The sequence below is a fragment of the Amblyomma americanum genome, chromosome 5, assembly GCF_052857255.1.
Source record: "Amblyomma americanum isolate KBUSLIRL-KWMA chromosome 5, ASM5285725v1, whole genome shotgun sequence".
NCBI lineage: Eukaryota > Metazoa > Arthropoda > Arachnida > Ixodida > Ixodidae > Amblyomma > Amblyomma americanum.
Window position 1 is genome coordinate 67251984 of NC_135501.1, and position 26903 is coordinate 67278886.

At 47.2% G+C, this 26903-nt stretch overlaps 1 protein-coding gene across 1 annotated transcript; it reads left to right on the forward strand.

The window, feature by feature from the left end:
* Positions 1 to 1429: 1429 nt before the first annotated feature.
* On the forward strand, positions 1430 to 26593 carry LOC144133947 (uncharacterized). Its single transcript, XM_077666993.1, has 5 exons — positions 1430 to 1491; positions 1664 to 1738; positions 6708 to 7649; positions 21770 to 21908; positions 26279 to 26593. The coding sequence occupies exons 1-5, from the start codon at positions 1430 to 1432 to the stop codon at positions 26591 to 26593; spliced, it is 1533 nt and encodes a 510-aa protein (XP_077523119.1).
* Positions 26594 to 26903: the final 310 nt, after the last annotated feature.

A 26903-nucleotide genomic window follows, 5' to 3' on the forward strand; every position in this document is an offset into this window, starting at 1 on the left:
CAATAGTTTCAGTATCTTTTGCGTTGTTTATAAGTGTTGGCTATTACTGCTTTCGTAACTTTTGTAGATTGTTTTTGAAAGTGTTTTTTTGTCCATTCGACCACCATGTTCGATGTATTATTCGGGGCGTACGCCTCGTCAGGAGGCTTGCATAGTCTTCCTCCTTTAGCCTCACATCTAGGGCATATTGTATTATATTGCAAACTAAATCTACAACTACATCTACTACGTAAAGGGGGCTGGCTCAATGATATCCAGTAGTTACCTTTTAACTATAACAGTTAGTCTCACTAAGTATTGAGATGGGGGTATCCTCCCGTTGGTAATACTCATACATGGTTTAAAATCTCGTGGAAGTTACCCTCGGCGCTGTATTCCAAAAAAGTTTAGCAGCGTCATTCAAATATAAATGCGATTTCGACAATCTTACAGGCAGTGCAGGCCCTGCAAAGCCGCTAACGCATCCAATTAGCTGAAATGTGCAATGCTAGAGTGCCCACGGGAGCTTCGTATTGGAAATCCTTGAAGCTGAAAATCTCTTTTTCTGCGCCTAACAAGCAGGAGAAAGTTTCCATGATGATGCACACAAAAGAAGTGCCTCCAAAAGAGTGCAAAAAACAAATGTGAGAACCACTTGCCTGAGTCGTAAAAATGTCTACGAAATATCTTTATAATGTGCTTCACCACAGGTATACGACAGGGCGTTGACTGATTGATAGGCTAAGAGAGCTGTGGTAGGAAGTCCATATTTATTTTACGTCCCGGTAGCCGCGGCTGGTGAGCCAGCGGAGCGGGTTGTTGACGTTGCTGGCTGGCCGGGCTGGTTGATGAGGGCTTCTGGCTTGCGCGAGGCTGGTCGCGCCAAATTCATCTTTATCAGCGCCGCTACAGATGCTTCCCCCCCCCCCCCCCCTAGGACGATGCGCGATAAAGGAAAAAAAAAACGGTATGTACAAGTTTGTACGGGTGAATCAAGTCCAGGACACGGTTAGGTTCGTGAAGGCCGCCGGGTGGGAGAAACAAACTCAGGTTGTCAAGCCTGGCTGCTACGCAAAGGGCGACGGGAGCCAAATTTTGAGGACGATGGCGCAAGGAACAGGCGGGAGAAGTCGATGAAAAGGAGGCGTGCTAGGCGTTGGGTTTAAGCGGGCCGGAAAATGTCATTCCAGAAAATTCACCCGCGGCGGGAGTTACGGCCGATATGGGCTTTGCGCTGGCCCAGCGGGTGCAGACGAAGGGTTGGCGTGCGTAAACACCTGCCGTTGAAGAGCAGGGGATGCCTCAGCCGCTGGCGACGGTGAAAAGACGAAACACGACAGTGGGCTGGAGGTCTGCAGCGTGGGATTCGGGCGGCCGCATAGGGAAATGGTCGATGTGGTCGACGGGGCGGAACGGCTTTATGCAAAACCGAGCTCACTGTGGCAGTGGAATGGGTGTCTGGGGGCACAAGAAGCAAATCCGGGGCGTAGTTGTCGGAATGGCAAGCATACCGTAGGGCTGTTTCGCTTGTCGCGGAGGCACAGGCACTGGTGAAGGCGCCAGGTAGACAGGGATGTGAGGCAGGCGTTGCGGGTGGCGCGTGAAGTGCGACAAGGTTCTGGATGGCATGCATGCGGGCCTCGCGACAGGAATAAAAGTTGTGCTCACTGTGGTCGGGCTTCAGGGAGCAGGCGAACGTGGGGCTAGAAGAGAGTCCGGGCCCGGATCGAGAGAGGGTGCTGCTGGTGGTGGCCGAAGGGTAGGCGCCACAGCTGAGAAGAAAAAAGCAAGAAAAAAGCAAAAAAGTCAGGTTCTCAGAGGATGCAGGCAACAGCTTCAGCGCGAATTATATCGAGTACTTGTATTTCTTCGCTGAGGAACATACTGCGCCAAGGCTTGTGTAACCATGAAAAGAAAAGGGATTAGATTTCTTAATGGCTGAGTGCGCCATAGAGGCAAAATGTTGCAGATTGGTTTAAAAGTTATATTTTTTATTATGCTGTGGGCGTGGCCCTATGTTATACCAGGGCTCACAGCCAAATCTAATGAAGCTTTAAATAAATGGGAGCACCCTACTCCATTTTAACCAGCTGAGATCTGTTGAGAGTCGGCCAGCCTAGCTTGCTGTAATTTTAAAGTTTCCCAGAATTTATCATTTACAAGAAAATAATTAGCACATTTTTAGTTACTGGCTTGAAGAAGAAAGAGTCAATTCAGAATTTGTAGGTCGTTCTGGTAAACAGTTGACGGAAGTGTTTACACCAAGGTACTGCTTACAGTAAGTAGTGTTTTTTCATGCGTTAAACCATAACTCGCACAATAAAATGTTTCAGGGTTTTAACTTATATAGTCAAAACGAGGAGACGTACGAAAACATGTATTTACCCTAGTTCGCTGGTAGCTGGGTCGGCGGCATGTCTGGAGAAGATATTATAACCAGGTTAAGCTATGATCGATTTCCAGCAGGTTCGATCCGTTCACGCCGCAGCTGGAAGTTTAAAAAGACGACGATGTGCAATGGCCAGTGAAGCTTATCGGTTGGCGCCGCCATGGCTTTGAAGCTCAGTTGTGGCAATGTTTTTTTTTTTTACTTTAGATCCCTGAAGGTGTTGCCAGCCGTAACATTATTAGTTGGGTTTTACCCGTTATTATGTGCTTTTGCACAAAAATCTTTCAGAAGAGATCGGTGCGACTTCAACCTCCTTAGACGCGTACCGTAGAACAAAATCCGCTTAGACGCTTTACGTGTGCACTGAGGCCGATATATGAGCAAGCAATTGTTTTCTTTGAAGAACAATTATTGGAGCTACATAAGTGGGAAATTGAATTAAACAGCATTGCTAGCTCTTGTTCGAGAGGATCAACAATTTCTAAATTAAAGCATTGTTCCTCAACATAATAAACAAAAAGATAGCTAATTACGGTTTACTACTCAGTAAACTTTGAAGAGCGATCAATCACCACACATCAGCTTGCGCGCTTTAAGAGCTTGGTTATATTTACCTTGGGCGGCTGGTAATGAGCTCTTGCTGCAATAAATTCCTTCATTTAAAGCGTCAGCGTCAGCGCCTTCGCCTGCTTCTTCCGCACTGTCCCGTTGACGGTCTGATAATTTGAAGTCAGTACTGGCTCTACACTTTGTTCTTACTCTCCCGGCCTTTCCGCGTTTGAATTTCTGGTGCGAAATGACATTCACGCGTTCACGCAGGCACGCATGCGCGCACACACACGAAGACACGCAGAGACACCCGGACGCGTGCACACACAAACACTCACCCTCACGCACCCACGCATACCCACACAGACTCGCACTGTGGGTAGTAAAAACACTTAACAGGCGGCCATAAAAGACGCTGCGAATTTATTGGTACCTTAAACCGAGCTAATTAGAGTGTTACGGATAACTGAAGTAGTTACGCCTATAGTCCCCACTGAGAGATGTTCAGATGTTTTCATCGACTTTCGCGTACCACCTGAGAGCCAAACATCTCGTCTTCCAACTTACATGCAAAACCCTCCATGACACAACTAGTGGCTGTGCATTGCCTGATCCTAGCGCTGCCGTCTCAACTTGTCGCAGAGCTACCGTGCAAGTAAAGATTCACCTGGCAGTAAAGCATTCGCTTTTTTTTTCTGCGGATGTCCCCATTCCTGTCACTTTCCCGTCTCTTTCTTACAACTCTTCTGTATCCTCCTCTCTTCTCGGTTTTTCTCTTTTCATAACAGGCTAGGGTTAACCTTGTGTGGCCAAAACCCTGAGTTGCTTCATATTTTGTCATAGTCGGTGTGTACAGCTGGTGTGGGGAGGACTTGCGTGCAAGGGCCTGTCTTGTCTTCTTGTCGGGCATCTGGGTGGGCGGCTGCCCCCGTGGCCGAACAACATATACATTTCATGGCTTCCGTACCCTTTAAACATAATTGCAATCTGAAAGGAGTGCGGAATGATGCAGCATACTTGTTTCCCAAGACAAAAACATACATACTGCCTAATGTTTTGTGTCAAACTTAGTGCAGTAGAAGGGAAGCAGGCAAGATTCCTGTCCTGTTTTTTTATTGTCACAGTTCTTAACAGATGCCTTGAGCACCGGATACAAGGTACCAAAAATGACCCGTGGCGATTTGTTGCTTCAGATCCGTGCACAGATCCAAAAGCCTAAAATCTCATACCTTCATAATATTGGAGACATCCCAGTCTCCATAACAGCACACCGATCCTACACCGATCCGTCTGTGGCGTCAACTCGGAAAATGATTTCATACATTTAATCGAAAAATAAAGGGCTGAATGGTTCGTCGACCATAAAGGCACGGATGTGTGCCGAATCGAAATCCGCAGGGACTACAAAGAAATAGATATTAAACACATAGTTCCCAGATTCAAAACATGCACATTACCCGAAACCATTGAAGTCGAATACTTTAAAGGAAATGTCAGGCATAAAAACTATCATCTCAAATATAAACAGCCAGATCTCATCGAAAAAAATGTGACAGCTGGTTCAAAATTTTAATCGAACTGTATCACTGTTCCCTATTCTTCTTTTGACGACAGCAGGTGCACAAAGAGGTGTAAGGAAGCAGGCACACGTATTTAGGGGAGCACTTCGCTGCAGTTTCGAATGCCTCATATTACACGCATTCTTCTTTAAGATACAAAAACGCAGCTTAAGAAGAAAAGCTCTCATAAGTGGCAGCATAAATGTACAAAACAAGTCTCTTCACACTCACAGAAATTAACAGAGTACTAGAGGCACTTTTAAATTTTTTAAACAAAATATTGGTACCAGAGAGAATACCTGAAGTTTGGAAGGAAGTCATTATTGTACCATTTCTAAAATCTGGAAAGCCACAAACCTCCGCAGCTGTTTTAGACAGATAGCTCTTACGAACTTCTTAGCCATATAGTTTGAAAATGTCCTGAATACAAGACAGACATTTGTCTTTCAATGATGCGAAATTTTTGTCCTTCATGAATGTGGTTATAAAAATCGTTATCAGCAATTGACCATCTAGTTCGCCTTGATATATTGTCTTTGAAGATTTTATACAGAAAAGGCTGCCTAGCGGTGCCTTTTGACCTGGAAGAGGCATACGACACTACGCAAAGGCTTGTGATTCTTCGCGACCTTGCAGAACTTGGCGCCCGGGGCAGGATGTTAAGCTGCCTATACGATTTCCTGTCGAACCATTCATTTCATGTACGCCTGGGATCAACCCTTTTCAGGGACTTCGTTCAAGAGTACAGGGTACCTCAGGGGTGTGTTTTAAGCAGAACTCGCTTTGTTGTAAAGATGAATTTTATTTCCAAATAATCCTGAAATCCATTATGTACTCAGTCTATGTCGACAATCTTCAAATAGCCTGCACGACCTCTAACGTCGCAACGCGTGTGAGATAGATACAGATGAGAATAAACAAACCACTAATTGGCGGGAAAAAATTGATTCTAGTTGTTCACACAGACAGCAGTGAGTGTTCTGTTCACACTCAAACGAGGTCTACAATATAACCCCACCTTACACTAAAACAAAACCTAACTACCTATAAAATTAATTGAAATTGGTCGGCATTACATTTGACAAAAAACTGACATTCCTATCTCATAACAATGCTCCCAAAAAGAAAGCTGCCCGATCTTTCAATATACTCAAAGTGGTTTCCCGAAAACACTGGAATTCCGATGGGACATGTCTTCTTTAAATACATCGCTCTGTAAAATGCTCTACATTAGAATATGGGTTATAATATATATGGCAGCAAGACCATTGTATATTAAACGACAGGATCCGGCACATAACTTTTATTTGCGGCTTTCCATTAGTGCATACAAGAAATCACCCTTAAACAGCCTTTATGTAGAAATCAATGAACTATCACTGAAAGACACAAGAACCGTGGTCACATGCTGGTACATTATAAAAATCCGTTACCTGCAAAAACATGTCACCATGCAGCTATAAAATGCATATCTCGAACGCTCTTTAACAACAAACCGGAAGCTACCAGCCACTTCTGCGATTTGAAGAGATGTGCGAGAACATTGGCGTGTGGGACACATTACCTGCTATTGCGCAAAGACGCGAACTACCACTTCCATGTTAAATTGTGCCGCAATCTGTGATTTCGCTCTTACAGGCTTGCGAAAGAAGATCACTTCACAACATATCATACAAGAATTTCCTTCACTGGGGAAAAAGTACAGTATTTTCTGTGCTTTTTATACAGATGGTTCAAAAACATATATGCTTATGTTGGAAGCACAGTGGCCAAAAGAACTGGAATGACACATTAAGACTTCCACAGTGTGCTTCTATTTTCGCTGCCTAATGTTACGCCATCTCTGTATCCGTACAAAACGTAGCGAAGGAGAACCACGCAAACAGTACTTTATACACCGACTTGCTAGGTGTACTTGCAGCCTTGACATTAGACATGCAATCATTCCACTACTGGGTGGAATTCTACACAACATAATAGCAGCGGAAGCTGAAGGGCTAAATATAAACCTCTCCCGGGTACCTAGTCATATTGATAAGTGCCACTGTGGAAGAAGAAGAAAAAGCGCCTGCATCCGTGGAGGAAGATGTTTCACTCCCGCTCGCGCGCTCGGTTTTCTAAGGAACCGCCACAGTTTCACGTTTCGTCTTCGGAGGTTCTCCTTCGAATTGTTCGTAACATTTGGTGGAGCAGTGCTGGGTAACGCTTCCCGACTATCGCACTCCTCACAGCATCACAACGGAACTCACACCTGTACACCAGCGACCCAGCCGCCGTATCCGCAGAGAGTCGCCTGAATTTGGGCCCCTTCCCCCGCCTAAAAGAACAACGCAGCCTCGACCACCAAGTCTTACTGACATGGCCACTGACACCGGGTCCCCGGCGCCGACCCAGCCTAGCCCGGTGATTCCAACTGCCATGGCCACTGACCCCCGGTTCCTGGCTCCGAATATTTTCCACCCACCGCGAATACCGCCATCTTTTCACGGTGACGTTTTCGAAGGCGCTGAGGATTGCCTGGAGATCTTCGAGCGGGTCGCCCGCTACAACGGCTGGAGCGACAAGCGCAACCTCCACAACGTATATTTTGCTCTGGAAGAATCTGCCCAGACGTGGTTTCAAAACCACGAGACTAACCTTCCCACCTGGGAGATGTTTTGCCCGAATCTCCTGGCTACATTCCCCAACGCCGTCCGCCGGGAGAACGCTGAAGCTGTTCTGCACTCCCGAAACCAGCGCACGAAAGAAAGTGTGCGTATGTACATCGAGGACATTCTATTCAAGCGTGCCGATCCCAACATGACTGAGGAGAAGGAGCTTCGCCATCTGATGCGAGGGGTTAAGCAGGAGCTCTTCGCAGGCCTCGTACGCAGCCCACCCCGCACTGTAGCGGAATTTCTCATCCAGGGGACCACCATGGAGACGACGCTCCAACAATGGGCCCGCCAGTACAATCGGGACATCAACAACATTGTGCCCGAAACTTTTTCGTCGTGCCTAGGTGGCAGTACAGACACATTGCGCGAACTGATTTGGTCAGTTATCCGGGAGGAACTCCAACGGTTCCGTCGGCCCCAGGTTGCGCCTGGGCCCCTGGCAGCGCTGACAGAAGTCGTCAGGGACGAAGTGCGGCAGGTTGCTCAGGCGCCTCCTGTTCCTGAAGCGCCGCCCCAGTTCGATGCCCGACCCACATATGCAACCGTTGTACGTCGCTCGGCTGGCTACGGTCCGGCCACTCCGACACCTGCCATGAGCAGCATTGGCACATGTCACGCAAACGCACCTGGCTCCGCTGTTCCCTCGGCGTCTGCTGTCAGTAGCACAACCCCATATTATGCAACTTCCCCTGCTATAGCTGGGCCACGTCCTCGGAAGTCAGATTTGTGGCGTACACCGGACCGTAGTCCTCTTTGCTACCACTGTGGGGAGTCCGATCATCTCTACCGATCTTTTCCATACCGCCAAGTGGGTCTTCGCGGCTTCCGTCCTGACGCACCTTGTCCTCAGAACACTGAACGACCGCCTGAGATTGCGGAGCATCTCTGGGAGCGCCAGAACCGTGTTTACTCTGGAAGGTGCGAGTCCCGTTCGCCTTCGCCTCTCCGCTATCCTGCGTCCAGCCCCGGCCGCCAGAGTAGTTCCACTGGCCGTCGCTCGCCCAGTCCTCGTGGGGAACACTAACACAAGCGACCTCTGCAGGCAAGGCTGCTGACGTCGAAATGTATCAAGATCCTGCATAGTGGAATCATCGAGCCGACGATACCTGGACAGAGAGAGGCAGCGACAGTACCCGATACGCTGCATCCGATTTGCGGGTGACAATTGATGGCACTGAGGTTACCGCGCTGCTCGATACCGGTGCTGATTATTTCGTTATGAGCCGTGCCTTTGCTGGAGACCTTAAAAAGGTTCTGACAGTGTGGAGGGAGCTTCCATGCGCACCGCTGGAGGCCACTTATATTCCCATGTTGGCAAGTGCCCGGCTAGGGTTGGAATTTGTGGTTACATGTACGTTGGTGAATTTGTCGTTTTATCTGAATGTTCCAGAGACTTGATTCTGGGGATCGACTTTCTGCAGGCGAACAGTGCTGTGATTGACTTTACGGACGCACGTGTCACGTTTTCGACCAAACAGGCCGTGGACCGCTTTGACTCCCGAGATCCTTGCAGCAACGCTCTGCGCATTGTCCAGAATGACGTTACTGTGCCGCCGCGGTGCAGTGTCCTGGTGCTCGTGCAAAACGACCTATTCCACGACTACGAGGGACTGGCAGATGGCCATACTTCAATGTTGCTGGGCCTTGTTGTTGCCCGAGGTCTCGTCCAACTACGTGACAGCCGTACCAACGTCCTCCTGACCAACTTTTCCAACGAATATCAGCACCTCATCAAAGGCACGGATATTGCCTTCCTTCACGACGTTGCTGAGGTCCCAGGTTTGTGCATCATGGGAGGACCCACTCCAGAGAATGCTGGCCCACACCGCGCTCTTCAGTCAGTCAAAAAAATCCGGCCTTGCTATCTGTTCAGAAGGATCGTCTGTCGGACCTCTTGGCAGTCTTTGCGGACTGTTTCGCTACGTGTTCGAAGGTCGGCCGCACTCCACTCGGCAAGCACCGTATCATCACTGATGCGACTAGGCGACCCGTCTGCCAGCGCCCCTACCGTGTTTCACCGATGGAGCGAGAAGCCATTCAAAGTCAAGTTACCGAAACGCTTGCGGACGATGTCATTGAGCCGTCCACCAGCCCACGGGCATCGCCTGTGGTTCTTGTCAAAAAAGGACAACACTCTGGGTTTCTGTGTTGACTATCGAAAACGTAATAACGTGACCAAAAAGGAGGTTTACCCACTGCCCAGGATAGACAACGCGCTCGACCGATTGCGGGACGTCCGATACTTTTCGTCCTAGGGTCTTAAATGTGGGTACTGACAGATCGAAGTGGACGAAAGAGGCTGGGAGAAGACAGCTTTCGTGACGCCCACGAAATCTCAGCACCGGCCACGTTCCAATGCACGATGGACACCGTTCTTTCCGGCTTGAAGTGACAGTCCTGCCTGGTGTATTTGGACGATGTCGTATTTTCGGCCACGTTTGACTAATACTTGGAGCGGTTGCGCATTGTGCTACAAGCACTAAAATCCGCACAACTCACCATCAAAGCCGATAAATGCAATTTTGGCTTTGAAGAACTTCGTTTTTTTGGTCACGTTGTCAGCGTACAAGATGTTCGCCCGGACCCTGACAAGACCGCTGCCGTCTCAGGTTTTCCACGCCCAAGTGACTAGAAGGCCGTTCGCCGGTTTTTTGGGTCTGTGCTCGTATTATTGGCGCTTTGTTCAAGATTTCTCGCGAATCGGCGAACCGTTAAACTCACTGACTGGAGACAACAAGCCCTTCGTGTGGTGAAGCGACCAAGAGGCTGCATTTGTTGAGCTACGCAATCGCCTACAACATACTCGGTTACTCGCCCATTTCGACGAACACGCTGCCACGGACATCCACACTGATGCCAGCGATGTCGGCCTTGGTGCGGTACTGATCCAGTGGAGAGACGGTGCCGAACGGGTCATCAGTTATGCCAGCCGAACACTTACGCCAGCCGAGACCAATTATTCTACGATGGAGAAAGAGTGCCTTGCAGTGATATGGGCCATCAGCAAGGTCGGCCCAAGGTCGGCCCAAGGGCGGCCCTTCCGTGTGGTAAGCGACCACCACTCCTTATGTTGGCTGGTGAGCCTCAAAGACCCTTCAGGACGCTTGACTAGATGGAGCTTACGCTTGCAAGAAGACGTCTTAACAGTCGTCTACAAGTCGGGCCGTGAGCATCAGGATGCGGTTTGTTTGTCGCGTGCGCCTATCACAATCGGTCCTGAGGAACCCGCCGATGATTTTCCTTTCCTGGGCGCTATTAGTACCGCCCAAGTGTAACAGCTTCAGTGGGCGGACTCGGAGTTCGCGCCGCTCATAGATTACCTCGAAGGCGTCGACGCTCGCATCCCGCATGTTTTTCGTCGCAGGCTCCACACCTTCACTTTACAATCTGGTGTTCTCTGCAAGCGCAACTTTACCAGCAACAGAGAAGCGTTCCTGCTTGGCGTACCATCACAGCTGTGGCCAGAGATATTGAGTGCCTGTCATGATGCGTCCTCCGCCGGCCATCTCGGAGTAAGTCGTACACTCGCGCGCATTAAGCAGAAGTATTATTGGCCCAGGCTACTCCCATCATTGTGGGCCTACGTAAAAACATGCCGCGACAGCGAACGTCGTAAGTCTCCACCGTTGAAACCTGCCGGATTTCTTCACCTGTCGAACTACCGAAGACCCCTTTTCACCAAGTTGGCTTTGACCTCCTTGGCTCTTTTCTGGAGTCTTCTGGAAAGCGTTGGAATGTCGTTGCCACTGACTACCTGATACGGTACGCTGAGACCACGTCTCTTGTCAAAGGAACAGCTGCTAAAGTGGCGCGGGTCTTCGTACACGACATTGTCCTGCGTAATGGAGCCCCCGCCGTTGCTGTTACTGACCGGGGAACTGCTTTCACTGCCCGCTTAACCCAGTCCGTGATGACTGTGACGCACACCAGGTATCGACGTGCTACGGCCCATCACCCACAGACAAACGGATTGGTAGAGTGACTCAACCGCACTCTAGCCGACATGCTTTCTATGTATGTTGACATCGAGCATCGAACTTCGGATACCGTTCTTTCGTACTTCACGTTTGCCTACTACACCGCCCTACAGGAGACAACCCGACTGACCCCCTTTCAGCTTGTCTTCGGTCGGCAAGTGACCACTCCGTTGGATGCTATGTTGCCCGTTGACCCCTACTGCGAATCTGACGCTGACCTCGACGCACACACCTTCGTTCAGCATGCTGAGGAAGCGCGGCAATTGGCACGCCTGCAAATTAACCGCCAACAGGAGACTGACGCCGCTAGGTACAACGTCAGACGCCGCTTCGTCAGTTACGCGCCTGGCGACTTGGTGTGGGTGTGGACACTTGTTCGTCGCCGCGGCCTTTTTGAAAAGTTGCTGCGCATATACTTCGGCCCTTAAGAAGTAGTGCGCCGCATCAGTGATGTGACGTATACAGTTACTCCCGTCCAAGCGGCTTGCTCATTGCGCCGGTCGCACCGTGTACTGAAGTCGTGCACATTCTTCGTATGAAGACTTACTACGACAGACTCTTTGACTGAACAGCGGTTCACTGCAGCTGTATTTTGCTGATATTTTCCTCCTAGCCACATCGTGGCGATGCTGCAGAAGAGGGGGCAGTGATACGTGCTACTGCGAAGGAGAAGAAAAAGCGCCTGCATCCGTGCAGAAAGAAGATGTTGCTCTCCCGCTCGCGCGCTCGGACCGCTTATGGACCGCCACAGTTTCACGTTTCGTCTCCGTAGGTTCTCCTCCGAATTTCTCGTAACAATATCATGAGAGGCAACGAAAGAGCAGACTTCGGCGCTGTTCAAGCTTATGAGAATAAAATCAAGAATGTAAACATTTTGCAATCACTCCCGCAGGCGAGAGGTTCTCAAGCGTTTCCGCAGGGCTCAATCGAGAGTCGACCCCTCGGACCAAGTCATTGGAACATGCTAGATGAGGCGGATTGAATGCGCTCACCGGGTGGTTGGCGAAGGTTGTACACTTTAGCAGGTCTTCAATACAGTCTTTATCCGGCGGACTGCACAAGCTACCACCTCTGCCGAACTGCCGGACATCGGTAATGTGCATAAAGTGCTTCAATGTGGACTGAAGGGCCGCCTGCGCTGCCTCCGGGTTCTTCAGTCGGATAGCGCCCCCATCAGAAGGCACTAAAGCGAACGGAATGCTCGAAACACCACTGCGGAAAAAGTGATCAATTGGGAGCTGGTCTTGAGGAAGAGATGCCGACCAAGGGGAAAACCCCTGGCCGGGAGAAGTAGAAATTAAGCTCTCGTCCCGCGCCCGATCACCCCAGAACAGGAGCAAGCAGGCACAGACAAAAAGAAGGGGAATTTAGAAAGCTATCGCAACACCGCCAGGTACTTAGCCGCTGCCCCAAAGCCTGGGTTGCTGGGCCACGTCACACGAGCAGGAACCACTCCTGCTGCGGTGGCGCTTCTTGCACGTAGCCTAAAGGGGATGAAGAGGAAACTAGGCATAGGTAAAAAGCAGATGTATGCGCTAAGAGGCAAGGAGGGCAATGCAATTAGCAATAAGAAGAAGATTGGGAAAGTAGCCGAGAGCTCTACACAAAACTGTACAGGAGGCAATGTAATCCGAACGTTAATGAAAGAGATAGTAGCGCACAGCAATGCGTCTTCTCGCCAATAACGAAAGAAAAAGTAGAGAAAGCCTTAGGGACATTGCAAAGAAGAAAACCAGCTGGTGAGGATCAAGTAACTGTATATCTGTTGAAGTACAGACAAAGGACAGTGCTAGAAAAAATAGCCACCCTGTATACGCAGTGTCGTAAGACCTCGACCATACCGGAATCTTGGAAGCATGCAAATATTATCATAATTCATAAGAAATGAGACACCAAGGACTAAAAATTACTGACCGATCAGGTTACTGCCTGTCACATAAAAGGTATTTACTACAGTATTCGCTAATAGAGTCACGGCCTCCTTAGACTACAATCAATCAAATGATCAGGCAGGGTTTCGTAAATGAAATTCCACAATAGATCATTATCACACATGATCAATCAGGTGATATAGAAATGCGGAGAAAATAACTAACCCCTCTTTGTAGCCTTCATTGATTATGATAAAGCATTTGACTCAGTGGAAACCTGAGAAGTCATACCGGCATTCAGGAATCAAGGTGTACAAGGGCATTATGTCCGAATACTGGGAGATTTATATAGCAACTGTACAGCATCTGTCAGGGAGACACGATCTCGCTAATACTATTCACCGCCTGCTTACAGGAGGTATTCCAGGCGCTTAACTGATAACACGTAGGGGTAAGAGTTAATGAAGAATGCCTAAATAATCTGCGATTCGCTGATGACACTGCCTTGCTGAGTCACTCAGGAGATGAACTGCAAATCATGATCGACAAGTTGGACTGAGAGAGCAGTACGGCGGGTCTAAAAATTAACATGCAGAATACAAAAGTATTGTTCAGCAGTATAGCAAGGGAGCGGCCGTTCACAAATAGCAACGAGGTGCTGGAAGTGGTAAAGGGATACGTCTACTTGTAGCATGCGGAGACAGCTGATCCGGATCATGAGAGGGAAATAAGTAGAAGGATAAGTTGGGAGCACGGCATATGGCAGGTTCTCGGAGATCATGAATGGCATTTTACTAATATTTCTTAACAGAAAGTGTACAACAGCTGTATTTTACTACTACTCAAGTACGGGGCAGAAACATGCAGGCTAACAAAACTTTTATCGACACGTATCTCCTTAAGTTAAGGACAACGAAACCAGCCATGGGAAAAAAGATAGGTGTACCATTAAGATACCGGAAGCGAGCAGAGTGAGTGAGAGGACAAATGTGGGTTAACGACATCTTAGTCGAAGTCAAGAGGAAGAATTGGTCTTGGGCAGGGCATGTAATACGAAGGAAAGATAACCGCAGGTCTTTAAAGGTAACGAAGTGGATTCCAAGAGAGGGCATACGTAGCAGGGGCCGGCAGAAGGTTTGGTAGGCCGAATAAATTAAGAAGTTTGCATGTATAGGGTGGGCGCAGCTGGCAAAGGAGAGGGATAACTCGAGAGACGTGCGAGATACCTTTGCCCTGCAGTTGGTGTAACCAGGCTGATTATGATGATGATGACGATTTACAATTCTTACAACGAACGCTCTTTGCGCATCATCTCTTTTCAATACTTCTTTGAAAAGCATGGCACGGTTGTATACTGCGTTACGTATGTATATGACCTAAATAAGCTAAATTGTTTTGGTATCTGTGAGGACACTTTTGTCATGATTTTACATACGATCGCCGTCGATAAATCTCTACCGTCATATCTCAGTCGCTTTCAAAATATTGGGTTACATTATAAAAATGCACCTAGACATGGCATATTGGGCATTCAAGCAACAGACTGTTACTGATTTTTTAAATGCTATAACGTATCTGCTGAGTGGTTTGTGTGTTTAAAAAAATATAGTAAATCAGAGAGCCAGAAACGAAGCAAGTTTAAAAACCATTATTAGTAGTCTACATGCGATGCGATAATAGTAGCAGCATAAAATTTTCTTACGGAGTCCTGTTTGATCATTTAATATCGCCAGTTCCTCGCGCTGCAAGTTCTGTTAAAAATTCGTTGCAAAAATTGAGTACATTTATGACATAGGTTTTTGCACCAGTAAAAACGTCAGCTCATACATCCACCCTATTTTACTCCAAACGTTCTAGCCTCAAAAGATCGTTAGGGAAATTTGATTTTTTTTCAAATCTCTAGGAGCTATAAATTTATTGATGTACTCTAAATTATACTAATAGCTTCAAGAATGACGCATTGCGCAAAACGCTATGAAAAAAACAAATTGTCGCGATTCCGCACCTATTTTGTTCGCTTCATTTTAGCAGCGGATAGCTTTTTGATGGTTGTTCATTGTCAAAGCCAGCGGCTCGCGATCTTGTTAACATGTGACGCGACCGGTGACGACCAGGTTTCTCTTTCAACTGCATTATTCTAGTATCACTACTTGTAAGATGTCACAGATCGTTGTCGGTGTTTTTCACACCGTATTAAAGAACTTCTTTATAAGCTTTAATTAGAAATATTCTAAGTGGGCCTCTAATTTAGAGCTTCGACATCTGTAAAGCGTGCAGATGTCGCCCCTGTCGATTTTATTGCGTGCAAAAGGCACACCAAAACAGTTTACTTTGGAGGACATTTTATTTAACGAACTAGCCTATGCCCTGCATCTCAGTGACAATATTATGAATATTGCCGACTGTCGGCCCATTAAGGTGACAAAACTGAGTTCATGAAACCAGTCATTAGCGGTAGTCTTACAGTTGGGATGAGCACACAATGATATAGGTACGAATGGCTCGGGAGAAGCAAGGAAAAAACTATCAGACATTATTGAAGTGTGAAACGCATTCAAGATGAAGGGTTGAAGACGTTCAGAACCCTCCTCAGAAAAACAGAGATCAAATACCCCAACAGCGATGATCACAATTCTTATCGAGCCTGTGTTCAATAAGGGGAAGAAATGATGTGCATCATTTGCTGTGGCGATTTCTAGATGACAAAAGAGAGAGTCAGGTTTCTAATGCCTGGCGTCAAGCAGTGACTTTATGGTACCCTTGTATGCCAGCCACTGAAAACCGCCTGTAGAATGTACGCAGGAAACCTCCCCCAAAAAGAATATCCTCGACGCCAATACTGCGTAATGCAATCACTGTAGACACGGGTCTGGAAGTCACCCGTACGCGATAACCACCATCACGGGCAACTTGTGCAATGTTATCCGTGAAATCGCGCGCCAATATATGCATCAGTTACGGCCGTCTCCTGCGCAGCCTCAAGCAGGGACACCTTTAGATGTCGTACAGGAAATAGAGCATTAGATAATTAGCACTGTGACACCAATGGCCCCAGACCGTGAGCCACGGGCCTTTAGATTCTCCGTGAATTCTGTGCGTTGGGCCCTCTACAACCCATATAAGTGATCCTCGATATGAACATGCTGTTCCAAAGTACCACCCATTTGTTCGCTTCCTCCCCAGGTACATTTCACAAGAGAAGCCGCGAGAAATGCACGCCTGTAAATTTGCTAACAGCCGGCCCGTGCGTTTTCTTTGGATGATGTAGGGCACACCGTGCGACAGTGCCGTTACCGGTGCACGGTTTGTATCCGCGTTTTCTCTCACAAAACACGGCGATCAAGTACTCGAGACCGATCTACTAAATGCGAAGACTCAGGCGCTTCACGGAGTACTCACTCAGATATTCATTGGTGTCTGTATTATTATCACCCTCCCACATCGCATTGCTGAGCTGCAGACGCGCAGGCGCTGCCGTGGAAGGTCGGCCAGCCCTCGTAGAAGAAACTAAAGACAGCAACCTTTGAAGTTTAGGCTACTCCGAGTCAGAACGACGAAGTATGATCATGCGGCATACACTACAGTGTTGTCATTTGCGACACAGAGGCGGAGCGCATTTAAGATCAACATTCCTCGCAGCGAAGTGAGAAGATTGATGTCCAATCCCAGTCACTGTATCAAAAAAATCTTTGGCCTGAGCCTAAGACAAACTAGCTTTTCAGTACTACGAACCAGTGAATATGAAGTGACTATCAACGGCTGCATGGTTATGGTTTTTTTCGACACAGGCACAAGCAACACTTTTATAATTGGACAGTTTCCTACGCAGCTAAAGAAATTGACGACCGTTTCGACATGTACACAAAACCACACAGCGGGAATCCGTTCTTTTACTCAATCAGAGCTCTGCACGTTAAGTGTTGAGGTGAACAGACTCAATTTTTCGGCGAGATGTGTAGTGCTTGTATGGTGTTTTTGCGATATATTCTAGGATATACGTTGTTTTTTAAACGAGAAACAAGCGATAGTGGAACTTCTATTGAAACTCGTAAATAATTAGCCGGACGAATCCATACATTGTAAAATAACCTCGAGGAATAAGGCAGCATTGCATGTGCTCGATGACGACGTGAGCTTCGCATCCCGGTCACGATCACTGTATCTATGTTTACGAGGCATACAGAGAACATCGAAGGCATCTCTGAGGATTACCTCCGATGGTCTTGGGTCGATACTTCGGCATAAGGAGAAGCGTTTTTCGTTTCCGGAATCGAGAAGTTGTTATGCTTTAGCGAAAATTACCGTACCAACATAGGTACAACGACAAACGTTGTTAACGAAATGACTGACTTTCGAAGTATATTGGCCCTCTCTGTTTGTTCCGCAAAAAAAAAACTAGCATAACCAAGACCAAAGGACCCCATTTAACGTCAACCCAAGACGGTCACGAATATTCAGGACGAGATCGACAGTTTTATTCGACAACGGGCGCGACCAACGCCCACTTCTAAGCACCAGTTTCTGACCCACAGACCTGTACAACCTCTTTGACAAATACCCTTCTGTGTGTCGCCTCTAGAACGCCAAGCCATCAGAGAGAAAGCGTAAAACGATTACCAGCAAAGTTTTCCCGCCGTCCCTACATCTCCTGGGAGGCATTCGTTGTGCGGTTGTGAAAGTAAGATGCCAGACTTCGGTTCTGCTGCGCTTTTCATAGGCGCAGCACTAAAATAAAGTCATCTACCCTTTACCGCGCATTGATGGCGCGCTAGTTCCGCTGCGTGTTGCTAATGACATCATTTAAGCAAATCTTAAGACAGACGAGTGGGAGGCTAAGGATATGCAAGGGATCGAGAAATGTGCCAAAACTGGCCTGTGTTTTGTCGTCCGAAAACGACTCAGGCTATTAAGGACAACGTAATAAAGGGCTCCACAAATTTCGACCACCTTGGGTTCATTACCGCGCACTGGAATCGCAAAGTACACAGGCCTATAGCATTTCTCCTCCATCGAAATGTGACCGTAGCAGCCGTCATCGAAACCGCGTCTTTCAGGTTAGGAGACGAGCATCGTAACAACTGAACCGCTGAGGAGGACATAAGTTACCAATTCACCACTCCACTAGGGTCCTGCAACCGACGGCATTGATATACTTACGTTAGAACAGGCCAATAACTAAGTACTGGCAACTTGTACTGCAAAACCTGTCCGGTATAGATGATTTTGTGTTCACCACAAAATTTATTGACAGCCTGAAAAAGATTTCGTCTGGGCAGAGGGAATTCAGACGTCAGGGCTAACATTGACTTTAGAGCAGAGCCAGTTTTCAATAAAGGGGCGGCCGTTTCTTGTAAAGTCAAATCGGAAGTATGACGTTCGCAAAGACCTAACCGAAAATAACTGCGATCGCGCGTTTTGCGCAGCCGGCAAACAACAATGCTTTGCGCAGATTCCATGGACAATGAGTATTGTACCATAATTTCAGATCACCACTTTGCGCATCATCGACGTTTGAAGCAGCTGACGAAGACATGTGTGAAATTCAAATCAGATGCTGCACGAAGGAGAAACCTTCACAGATCTTTAAAACTGGTTCCAGTGCTCTCCGATCCTATATCATTTCGATGATGATGCTGAAACCGACACCAGCACAGACATAAGCAACGTGTGTGTAGGAGCTGTTATCGTGGAGAATAATAAATAGGGTACAGAGCGATGCTGCATACACAAGCGGCTTTATCTAGAATGCAGAATTGGAATATTCGACAAAAGAGGAATGATTGCGATAATCCTGGACGGAATAAAATTGAGCGCTTCCTAGTATAATAGGCTAACAAAAGCTATAGGGAGCCTCCACAAGTTTTTATACAAAACGCGGCTCGGCCGCCACCAGTTGACCGAAAAAATGAGCCAATTAAAGTGAAAGGATTTGAAGACGCCATTAGATTGCCACTGGCACCTTTGCGTCTGCTCGGAATGAATCTATTTGGCCCCTTACCAGCCTAGTCGTCCGCTAACATGTACATACGTAACAGTATGAGATGAATACTTGGCCAGCTAGGAAGACGCAAAATTCGAGCAGAGTGGTGGCGCAGCAGAAGTTCACAAATTCTTCGTTTAAAACATAATCCTTCACCTCTGTCCCATCGAAGTTTTCACCATTGTCTGGAAACCAGTGTTTGCAGCTCAACTTCCATAAGACGTAGCCTAGAATGTATCGAAACTAGTACTCTCAGGAGGAGAGCCCGCAAACTGGAAACTCAATGTGCTACCATAACACATGAAGAAAATGAACGCTCACATGCTCTACATATGTGTTGACGTCACACACAAGACCTGGGAACTCTTCTTCGCTTACTTCAGCTACACGTATAAAACAACTGTGCAATAGACCACCAAGGTGGAACCGTTCAGACCTGTGCAAGGGAAGGTGGCTATTAGCCAGTTCGTGATAATGTTGCCAAAAGTCACCTAGGAAAGCCACATCGGTGCGGCTTCTATTATCAGCGCGTGAAAGAAACGCGACGGCTTTCTGGTGGCGGCTCAAAGGTCACCACGCACCGAAGCCTGATGCTACACCGTGTGAAGACAGGACGTGAAATCAAACTAAGCGAACGATGTGTGCGTATGAATGGCCATTCGCCGCCACTGACTGCGTGAAAAACTTTTGTGTCTCTATTTTACCCCGTACCACATCGTGCGTCGATTTGTAGAACTTTGTCATGAAGCCCTTCTTGATGGAGTAACATCATCCCAGCGACGGCAAAAGCTGCCAGTGGTGATGACAGTCAAGCGGCTATAAAATATTTTTAGCTTTATCGTACGCTCACGTATGGGGCAGAAACATGGAAGCCAAAGAAAAGGGTTCAGCTTAACTTAAAGACAACGCAGCAAGCTATCAAAACAAAAGTGATTGGTAGAGCTTTAAAAAACCGGAAGCGGGCGGAGTGGGTGGGGGAACAAACGCGGGTTCATGCATCCTATACTGAAAATCTTCAGGAAGAAATGGCTTTAGGCGCGGTATGTAATGCGAACGGAAAATAACCGCTGGTCCTTAAAGGTGAGAGATTGGATTGCAAGAGAAGGGGAGCGTATCAGGGCGGCAGAAAGTTAGGTGGGCGGATGTGACTAATAAGATCGCGGGGATACGATGGGCGCAACTGGCAAAGGACAGGGTGAATTGGAAAGACTTGAGAGGGGTCCTTGCCCTCGAGTCAGCGTAGTCAGGCTGCTGCTACTGCTGCTGCTGCTGCTGATGATGATGATGAAAGGATTTGTTCTGTCAAAACCTGGCGTCTTCGGCGTAGTTGGCGGCAGCGTTGTGAGCAAAAAAAAATGGCCTTTGAAGGGCGATCCAGCTGGCCATCCTATTTACGTAGGCTGGCCAAGCGGGGAACAAGATTCTGCTCGGCATCGCCAATCCGCCATGGTTGAAAAATTAGCCGGTCACTTGAACTTGTCCCATCCTTCTAGGTGACGTAAGCTTTTGGTGTCATCGCAACCTGCTCATCGGACTGTAGCAACTGCCCACTGCAGCATGTGACTTTCAAATTACTAACTCAAAACCAGCGGTTGCTCCGAAGCGCAACCTGGTTCCACAAGCTCCATTAATAGCTTTACCTACTGTAACAGGGCAGTGGTGAGGGGACTCCCAGGAAAGTAGGGAATAACCATATATATATATATATATATATATATATATATATATATATATATATATATATATATATATATATATATATATATATATATATATATATATATAGGCATTAACATATTACTGCTATCGCTTCTTCAACTTACGGCGAAAATTAGGTGTCTCTAATTTTTTGTTGCACTCTATGTTTTCCTTTCAAGCTCTACCGGGCGTAGGAACGTAAGGACACAAAGCTGCGTAAAAGTTTATTTTAATCTAGAAGCAACCGGATGACATATCGGTTCCAAGAGGGCAGCAGCCTACAGCGAAGTTGGAGCCACAACGCCCTGCATAGCCGTAGCGAAGTCGTAGGTGCTTTGCACGGGGCAGCTCGAAAGGTCTTCGTCAGGTTTAAATTAAGCACGATAGTCAGCAGCAGTGATTCAGGTCTACGACGAATGGCAAGCGCGTATGCTTGTTTCGCCCTCGTCGGATTTTTAGTTGGCACAAGAAGCAGTACTTTTTTTTCGCGAACAATGCTGCCCATGAAGAGCCTTTTGCTGTCTCTCTCAGTGGTAAACGACAGTGAGAACTGCGGAGCTGTATGGTGCCTGGCTGAGTTCAACCGTTGTATCTTAAAACGAGCCAGAAGACGCAATACAGCAGAAGAGATTAGCACAAGACGAGGCTGGACTAAGAACTGAAGTTTTATTGAAGAAAAGCGGCAATACAAGACTCGCAAAGAGATGCGCGTGCTCAAAACAGCGAAAGGGCAAAACAAACGATTGCAAGTCACTGGCGCTCTAGTGATTCATGTAAAAAAGCATATTTCTTACACTGAAGGTTGACCGACGGCATAGCGACATACGTGTCCTTACCCTTACCGATGTAGTTAAGCCAGAAGCCTTGTTGAGTTTCAAGCTTTTTCTTTGCAGAGGTAAAAAGGTGAGTTTATCAGAAAAAAAACGACATATTGAACGGAATCTAGCTTCCTTGTAAGTTCATATATATCGTCATGCATGATATCGAAATGCTGCTTCGCTACTCAGCCACCAATTCCGTTGCCTACTAGACGAATTCGGAAGCTGAGCTTAAGACTGATGCAATGTGTGTTTTCCGCTTCACCTTCTGTGAGCATTTTCTTTTTTCTAGGTACCAGCACCGCCGCCTCCTCCTGGCGATCGCTGAAGGCGGCCTCTCCGTCCCTCATCGCAGTAGGCTCTCGCCAACGAAACAACCGGAGGCTGCCATTGCAACAGAGCCATATCACATCTACTTTGCTGTCTATTTGGTGGGGTGCGCTATATCGGTGGTCGTCCTATTAGGAGAGCTCGCTTGTCAATACCATTGCAGACACGCTGCTATATAAAACACACCTGGACACCGCTGCTGTACTGATTGAAAGCTCACGAACACTTTTCCGGAATTGCCGCTCATCTCGCGTTCACACATTCGCTTTTTGCTAGCGATCTGTCGATATCCCACCAGAACTAGCAACATGCGGTGCGTCAAAGGTCGACCACGACAATGATCTGGGTCGATAGTGTTAAGGACTATAGCCTGCGGTGTTGATGCATAATTTCTTTATGGGGGTGGGCAGCTGAAACGCTGTTGTTATAATAGGGCAAGATGTTGACTGAGAATATCGCCACCTATATCAAGGTTGGACATTGATTTTCAATTGGAACTCAGATTTTTTTCCCATAAAGTTCTCGGGCGGTACCAAAATTCGAGCCTGCTTTGCAAGCCATCCTCATATTCTGCGTCTACGACAAGCTTGCCTCCATGTATAATTCCGTTCACATATTGATATTCAATTCTTCATGCTTTCCAACCCTGTAGAAAGGGAGCACGTGTATTGCTATGTGTAAATATGAACATGAATGTTGTTTGTAGATGCAGCGGAAGTGAATTTTTGGTTGAAATTCAGACACCAGCACTTTCTTACGCTGAACTAGTACGGAGCAGTGACTACCTCAACTTAAAGCGATAGCCTTATAATAAAACCTGAGTGAAGGAACCTACTTCATGATTATCGTAAGCCTATGTCCCGTGTAGTAGAAAGACCTTTGGCATAAATATTCAACCACACTTTCCCTATGGAAGCTGTGGGCATATTATCTTTGAAAACTTTCCAATAGCATTCGACGACATGACTTCTTCCATCACCTGGTGCGCCTGCCTTCAGTGCTATATATTAGTTTCCCGTAAAGACATTGGATATCTTCATTTTTCACTATAGGCGCCACGTATGAGCTTTTCTTCTTCGTTGCGAATGGGATATCATTAACTCGCGTTTGTTTCCTGACCCAGTCTTGTCTCTTCCTGCCGCACAGTGCTAAATCTAGTTTTTTCGGTTAGATAACTCACTGCGTTTCTCTGAATTTAGTTTCATCCTTTCTAGGTGCTGCCCACGCTGAGTTGGCCTGCATAAGTGAATATAGAATAAATATAATTAGTCAGAACTTTGGCAATGAGGGATGTTGTTAAACAGCCTTTCTTTAGTTGAGTGCCCGTGTGCCTCCTTGTGTGCGTTCTGCTTCTGTGCTGCTTTCTGTTCTGTTTTGCTTCTATATGTCCTCAGTCATAGTTTAGATTTCGTGCCCTGAGTTACTTAGCAAAACATGCTCATCAGTGAATATGAGGGCACGAAAGTATTCTCCATCGAAATGATTCGAAACTATTTTCAGCCTGATCTCTTGTGTACACAATCTAAAAAGCGGCGACAAGGACTGATAATCTCCTGTCGCTCTTTCTTGACACACTTGCTTACTAGAATTTTATATTTTCTTTGCGGAACACTCTGCTGGATCTGCAAAAAATGTACATGATTTCTGTAGGAGTCACGCAACACCGTTCACGAGAAAGTGTTCTGCCGACTTGCTTTTTTAGGTTGGTACGATTATAGATCCAAAGGCTGTTGCAGTGCTACTATCACGTGTACATTGAAGCACCATTATTATGTCCAGCCTTTCTTTACACCACTCTACTGTCATACGATGGTCGCGCAAGTCTCCGGCCAGACGGCGCCAATTGCAACCACAGCATTACTGAATGAAAGTGTTCAGGAATATATCTTCTCTTTTTCACCATAAAATTATTCTTCAGACGCAGCCGGTCATTATTCTTTCTCCTTTTACGGAGTGTTTATCGATAACAATATTGCTGAAGTATGATCTTAGAATATTTTTTCGCCTCTGCTTCCTAGACATATATAAAGGAAATTGTTTTAGTGATAGATAACATCTGCTTATCTCAGTAAACGCAAATGATTGAAAGAAAAGTTGAGCCATTATGACCATTAGGGTGTTACATTGGTCTCAATACAATGTTCATTTGCATCATATATGGAAAAATCTATTCCATAAAGTTTACTCTCGAACTCTTTATGAGACGCTTTGCTAATTGCCTTTGGTATATGTCTGAGGAGTAGCGCTTAATTTCTGTTTAATGTGACTATTAAGTGCATTCTTGCAATTAAAGCAACCTATGCTGAGTAGAGGGGAACATTTATTTCTTTATTTTCACATGCTACAGCTCCGACGGGGCTGTAGCAGGATTAGGGAATATTGAATAAAATGCAACAACATACAATGCAACACAGTGTAGGAACCATAATGTTGATGTAAACAAAAATATTCGTTTATTGGGATGGAACGATTGGTACCTGGTAGTGAATTTAAAATTTAGTTATCTGAGAAAAAAAGCTATATTTGAAAGTGTTCGCTCACGCATAAAGAGCTGTTAAGAGCAAGATTTCTCCTAGCAGAAGAAACTTTGGTTAACGTCATATATATGTTACATCACAAGCGACTAGGCGAGTGAATAATGCCGTGAAAAAAATTTTGAGTTGACATACTGCTGTTCAGCGAGATATGTTATATTGAGTGAAAACATGGCTGATCGCGGTGAGAACTGCTAGTCGTAAGGTCTTGTAGAGAAGTTGTCATTTCAAAAAAGTAGAACAGCCAAACCCATCACAAAAACAGCCAAACAATGCTTTGTAAATGTACCGCTTGCAGCTAATCGGTGCAATTAAATTCAGGATGTTCGCAGACTTCCACCCCACACTCTACTCGATGGTTGCAGCGTTCGCGCTCTCTAACAGCGGTGGGTTTCCTGCTGTAGGGAACAAAGGGAGAGACGACAAAGCTTGAACCCTCATATTATATTTTATTACATCTGCAAATAATACACAGAGCGGACCAGCTATAAACAGAACATCAACGAGGCATTCCTCGGAAATAGAAAGCTATGTAGGAAGGGTCTTACTAGCCGACTGTGGTAGGTGCGCGACTTCGGAGGTATCGGCGACGAACGTTGCTGTGTGCGGACAACTGCCTGCAGTGTCAAAGTGAACATGTTATCAATATTGTCCCGACTCAAGGACAAGCCGTGCACGTAGGCGTAAGGGAGACCCTAAGAACGAGGTTGGTCTTGTTTAATCCCAGACACAGGTCAATCCGGAGCACGCCTCCCAAGCTAACTGCCGCTGCGTGGTTGTTTCGACTAAGCGCAGAGGACCTGCGGGGCTACACACGTCCCATTGTCACTCTCGTGTACAGATCATCCACTCGATGCAAAATGAGCTATGTACATTGGTAAAACAAAACAAAAAGTATAGGGATGACGTCAACTACGCAATCCGTGCTAGTTGAGAGGCGGCGAAAGTCAAGTCCGCACCTGCAGAAAGGGGTCAAGGGCGCGGAACTGCGTGAGCGCTGAGCTCTGTTCCATGAGGAACAGCTTCGTTCTATGAGGAACAACTTCGTAGTTAAAGCTGTTGAGGCGGCGCAACATTCTGTATGGACCGAAACATCTATGAAGAAGCTGTTCGCACAATACTTTGCGGCGCACTGTGGTCCACACCGACACCTGGTCACCCGGTTCGTAGTGCTCGTCCCAGGGCCGAAAGTTATAGTGTCGGGCGCCTTCATGCGTTATAATACGCTACTGAACTATCGATGTTTGTCGCACTTTCGACGAGGTTGTGAAACACGCAGCAAACCCACGCAAGAAGTTCTGCAAGGTCCCCTTTTCAGCGAGTGGAAGGCCTGGATTTATGACGACGTCGTTGAGTACTCCTAGTTCAACGCTAGGCGCAGTTTCCAATCAAGAAAATAATTAAGCCGCTTCCAGAACATGGTCAGCGTGCGCTATGGCAGCGACGCGGAACAAATGGCCATGCTCATTGGAAAAATCGGTAACAAGTACTTATGTACAGCCGCCATGAACGAAGCAAAGACCTCGTGCCACAGAAATCTCCATAGTTATAAGAAGGATACATTAGGCTCGACAACCCGGAGTCCCCAAAGTGACTTGCTGCAGGTAACTCTAGCGAGAATGTTAGCGTGTGTTGGGACCGTGATGTTAGCAGTGGCAACTCGAAGTGCGGATCGGAAGCCATTCTGCCAGGCTTCTTTGTGGCCATTTTGTTGAAAAACGTCACCAATAGATTCGGGAGGTCGATAATGGCATCATACTCCCGAAGAAAGTCAATGCCAATAATAAAATCGCTATAGTACTCGCGTAGAACAGGGAAAATGGCGGCGAATGCCGCACCTCGCACGATAACCCGGGCGGCACACATACCGAGTGGTTTGACATGTCCACCGGCTGTACGTGAGTCTGGGCCTTCCCACGGCGTTGTCACTTTTTCAGGGTTGCCGGAAGTCGTCCGCTAAGTCGTCCGCTAAGTCGTCCGCTAAGGACCAATGCGCTGACCTCCTTCCTGTCTACAAGAACTGGGACGTGCAAGGAGATCTGCCCATCAGCGCGGCCTGTCGATGTCGGTTGGAAGTGGCGCGTGAGATGCGGCGCCGGATTGAGGTCGGCGATGCGGAGCTCAGCGTTGGGGGCGAATCAAGGGTGCTTCGGAGAAAACTGGTCGGGGATGCGGCGGTCAACGTCGAGGTGATTCGATCGCTGTGGCAGTGGGAGCTTTTCGGCGAATCGTCGTTCAGCGGCCTCGCCTAGAAGGTTCGCCGGATCTAGTTTTCCCGACAAAGGATCGATGAGCCACGTTGTGCTGCGGCATGACGTGACCAAAAAGGCGACTCGCGGTGAGGTGAACGCGATCGCAACCCCCCGCACAGAGAAGGCGGCAGGGGACTACTCTGGCGGGTGAGGTACTCGGCGATGTCCTAAGGCCGCTCACCAGGTCGTAGACGACGGCTGTCGGGGGAAAACCCCCCGTCCCTGTTGAGATAAGGGCGCCGCTGGTAGATGACGTGCATCGCCAGAATAGTAGCACGGAGGTCGTTGATCTGGGCCGCGCCAGAGATCA